The 3,941-nt window shown below is 37.2% G+C and overlaps 1 protein-coding gene across 1 annotated transcript; it reads right to left on the bottom strand.

The window, feature by feature from the left end:
- Positions 1 to 685: 685 nt before the first annotated feature.
- On the bottom strand, positions 686 to 3,584 carry LOC134442293 (cation channel sperm-associated auxiliary subunit delta-like; the record flags this gene model as incomplete). The annotated part of the gene is made up of 3 exons (XM_063192529.1): positions 3,473 to 3,584; positions 3,237 to 3,371; positions 686 to 859 (listed from the first exon to the last, which is right to left on the bottom strand). Coding segments are annotated over exons 1-3 (377 nt in total), but the record flags the coding sequence as incomplete, so codon positions are not given.
- Positions 3,585 to 3,941: the final 357 nt, after the last annotated feature.

The raw sequence follows: 3,941 nt of genomic DNA, 5'->3' as shown, positions 1-3,941 counted from the left end.
CGTATACACTAAATCTGGTCTGGAGGGAACCAGTAACTGTTTAAAAAAACCCAAAAACACAAAAAAAGGCATGGACATGACTGATCAAACTAATAAATGTAATAATTGCGCCTGACAAAAAAACCTACAAAATAAATCCCCAATAATTGAACATACCTGTAGGCTGGATCCAGTACAGTGGCTGTCAAAAATGTACATTGCCATTGTAGTTGGAGAACCAATCCTGTTTTTTGATTCTGGTTAAGGGACCTCGATACGGAGCGTCCGGATGGGTCTAAAGGTGCGGGCCGTTAAGGTCTTATGCCTGCTCTTTGTAAAATTCTAGCAAAGAAGACATTACTCTAGTGACTGCAAATCTAAACAACACTACATGTACAGTATGATACAGAGGCAGACTTTCCATTATAACACCTAACAAAAACCCCTAAGCATTTACCAAGGGCCCGACCCCCCAAATCAGTCGATAGTAAAACAAAGTCTTAATTGTGAATCATTTATAGTGTGTATAAGTACTCGAAGCATACAGTATATATGACACAAAAACTATTATTGCACCAAACCACAGAATTGTATGGCCTATATAATCACTTTAGAGGGGCTCCAATTTTCATTATGTTTGCCTAGGGCCCCAAAATGGCTATATCCACCCCTGAGAAATAGTTTGGGCATATTTTCAGTCAATTACCTTTCTGTTCCACACATTGCCTGACATAAGCTGGTGCACAAATTCCAGTCTTGAGGCTGAGACACACACTTTGCCTTCTTTGCGGTCTGCAAGTACTGGTAATTGTGCATCCCATGAATTTCTCTCAACACAAAATCTGCCTTCACATATTCCACAAACGTGTCGTCCTCCCAACTGAAATGGCAGAGAAAAAAAAAAAAAGCTTGTATTCTGTCCGCCATCAAACCAAACCAATATTTCGGCGCAGTCAGGCAGAAACTTTGTATCTCCACTTTTCATTGTTTTTTTTACTAATTAATTTATAAATCCATTTCTAAATAAATAATCATTTCAGCATTGAAGTTGGTTATTAAATAATTTATCATACACATACAGTGTTTTTGGGCACCCTTTGGAAAATCATAACATGGGTTAATCTCTTGTTGAGCTTTGGAAGCAGCAACTTCATTTCAATATGTTGAACCACAGGGAAAAATAAATATTCCAGGTGTAAAATCATTCAATAGGTGTAACAGAAACAATTTTACGTGGATTTAAACAACAATATGATTGTGCATAAATATGGGCGCCCCAAAGAAGGTATACCATTAATATGAAGTAGAGCTCACCTTTACTTATCTAATGTCATGTAATGTAGTTGCCAATTATTCTATCCAAAACACCTCTAATTCAGACAGATTACTTACCTGTCTCCTAAAGACAGTCTGATTAAAATAAATTCATACATTTTCAATAATGGTAAGATCTCAAGGATTGGTATGGCAATTTCAAGACATTGCGCTTGTTCTTTTGCACAAACTCCATGTTGAATTTTAATCAGTAGTTTACAGTGCAATCACTGTCCAATTGGAAACTCCAAACTCTGCTCAGCTTTAACTTTGTGACTTGCACGTTAACATTCTTTTGAAAAATCTGCTGATATTTGGAAAAAAATAGCGAGGCCCTCAACTTAAATACGTTTAGTACTCTAACCATGCATTGCAGGGGGAGTCATTTTAAGTTGGATAATGGTTTATTGGGGTGGATCCTGAACTTTTTAACTAACAGAACCCAGCAGGTGAGGGTAAATGAGGTACTTTCTGACAAAGTGACATCCTCCACAGGATCGCCAGAGGCATTTTGTCTCCTCTGCTGTATACTAATGACTGTCAAAGCCAACATGCAAACCGACACATATTGAAATTTGCAGATGACTGCATCATCCTCAGCCTTCTCCATGGGAACGAAACATATCATGGTCCCATCTTAGATGATTTTATTGCCTGGAGTGACAGTTTTCACTTGCATCTGAGCGTCTCTAAAACCAAAGACATGATAATTGACTGAGATTCCTATAAGTTTTGTAGAAGAAGATATCGCACACTCTTGTCCATCGTGCTGCAATTTCTTAACAAAACAACGTTTCGGCCCGTATGGCCTTTCTCAACTTTAGTGTAAGTTAAATCACATTTGTGCCGCGTGCGTTGCTGACTGGGGCCACGTGACGAGACAGGTCAGGATGAACCAAAAGAACAAGTACTTGTCTTGAAATGGCCATACCAATCCTTGAGATCTTACCATCATTGAAAATGCATGAATTTATTTGAATTAGATTTTCTGGACAGAATAATTTGCAACTATTCAGTAGTACCAGACTGTTGGGTCTTGTCTGTTTATGTAGCAAGGATCCACAGGTCATTAGATCAGCAAAGGTGAGCTCTGCTTGATATTAATTAGGGCTGGGTATCGCAGCCATGTTCCTGTATCGATTCTATTTCGATTCTTAGGGCTTTGAATCGATTAATCACGATTAAATTAGATTTGATTCAATTCATTCCGAATCGATTCAATCCGTTCCCTTCTTGGTGCCAGGATTTCCCCCAAAAGATGCTGTTGCCTATTCTTATATAAAAATGTCAAAGGGCTGTGACTTGACAGTGTTAACAGATTGCTAATTTGTAATAAGTAGGCCTAGGCCTAATTGACTAATACCTGGGTATTTTCCAAAGACCTAAATTAAACAAAAAGAACAAAAAGAAAAAGAACCAAAAAAATCGATTTTGTGCCCTGTGAATCGATTATGTGAATTTCGATTCGATTCGATCGATTATCGATTAACTCGATTATTTTACCCAGCTCTAATATTAATGGTATATCTTCATTGGGGTGCCCGTATTTGTGCACAAGTCTATTTTTGTTTATATCTACACAACATTTCTGTTACACCAATTAAAGTGATTTTACAACTGAAATGTTTGTCTTTCCTACAGTTTAATACATGTCGAAATGAAGTTGCTGCTTCAAAAGCTCTACCAGATAAAAACTGATCTAATGATTTTCCAAAAGGGTGTCCAAACTTACTCATATCACTGTATACCCATGGAGACTGACCAGTAATACTTATTAATATTTTATACTGAATAAAGAGCAAATATAAAACAATAGTAAAAGAAAAGTGGAGAGACAAGGTTTCTGCTGGACAACGACGGTTTGCACATTCTAACTGAGATTCTAACTGAGATTCAACACTGTGTATTTATGTATTTGATTGGCTACACCAGATCTTACTTACAGTTCAAATCTTGGCATCCATGGCATATCATGATACACCAGCAAAGGGCAAAGTAATTCAAAATAATCGTACTGAATTGTCAGATCACTGGTGGCTGCATTAGGTCTGGCCAAGAATTCTGGGTCATACACTTCCCTACAAACCATAAACACACACAAATAGCAACTTAATGTCAACATTTTAATGGCCAGACATTAGATGGATTACGCTATATTTAAACAAATCTGAAAACCTACTTTGAGATGTTGTAAGTGAAGTTACGTAGCTGGGCTTGACTCAAAATCCCCTGTGTGCATGTGGTCATATCCCTACAGTTCACGGAAGACACAAAATTTACTACAGAATAGATCTCACTACTAATACCAGATATTCGAAGTTGAATTTACCAACTTTTTACTTCCATCAAATATTTTTACCACCAAAGCAAAGAAGAATCACATAATGCAATACCTTTCCTAAATGCAATAACACGTTTCCTGACAACCAGACAATCACATAACCTCAAGTTAAGCAAGCTACACCATTTCCCATCACTCAGGTAAAATATATTTACCAAAGTCTTGCATGTTTGGCTTTTTTGAAGAGACAGGCACCTGACAAATGCAGAAGGAGGGTTTGAAAAATTCACTACCTCATAATTTTCCCGCTCAATGTTTCCTCAACAGATTATGGTACTTTTGGACTGTAATGACTAAAATAAAATTT

The sequence above is a fragment of the Engraulis encrasicolus genome, unplaced genomic scaffold (assembly GCF_034702125.1).
Source record: "Engraulis encrasicolus isolate BLACKSEA-1 unplaced genomic scaffold, IST_EnEncr_1.0 scaffold_1430_np1212, whole genome shotgun sequence".
NCBI lineage: Eukaryota > Metazoa > Chordata > Actinopteri > Clupeiformes > Engraulidae > Engraulis > Engraulis encrasicolus.
The sequence above is the reverse complement of the archived record's forward strand: the minus strand, read 5'-3'. Positions and strand labels throughout refer to the sequence as shown.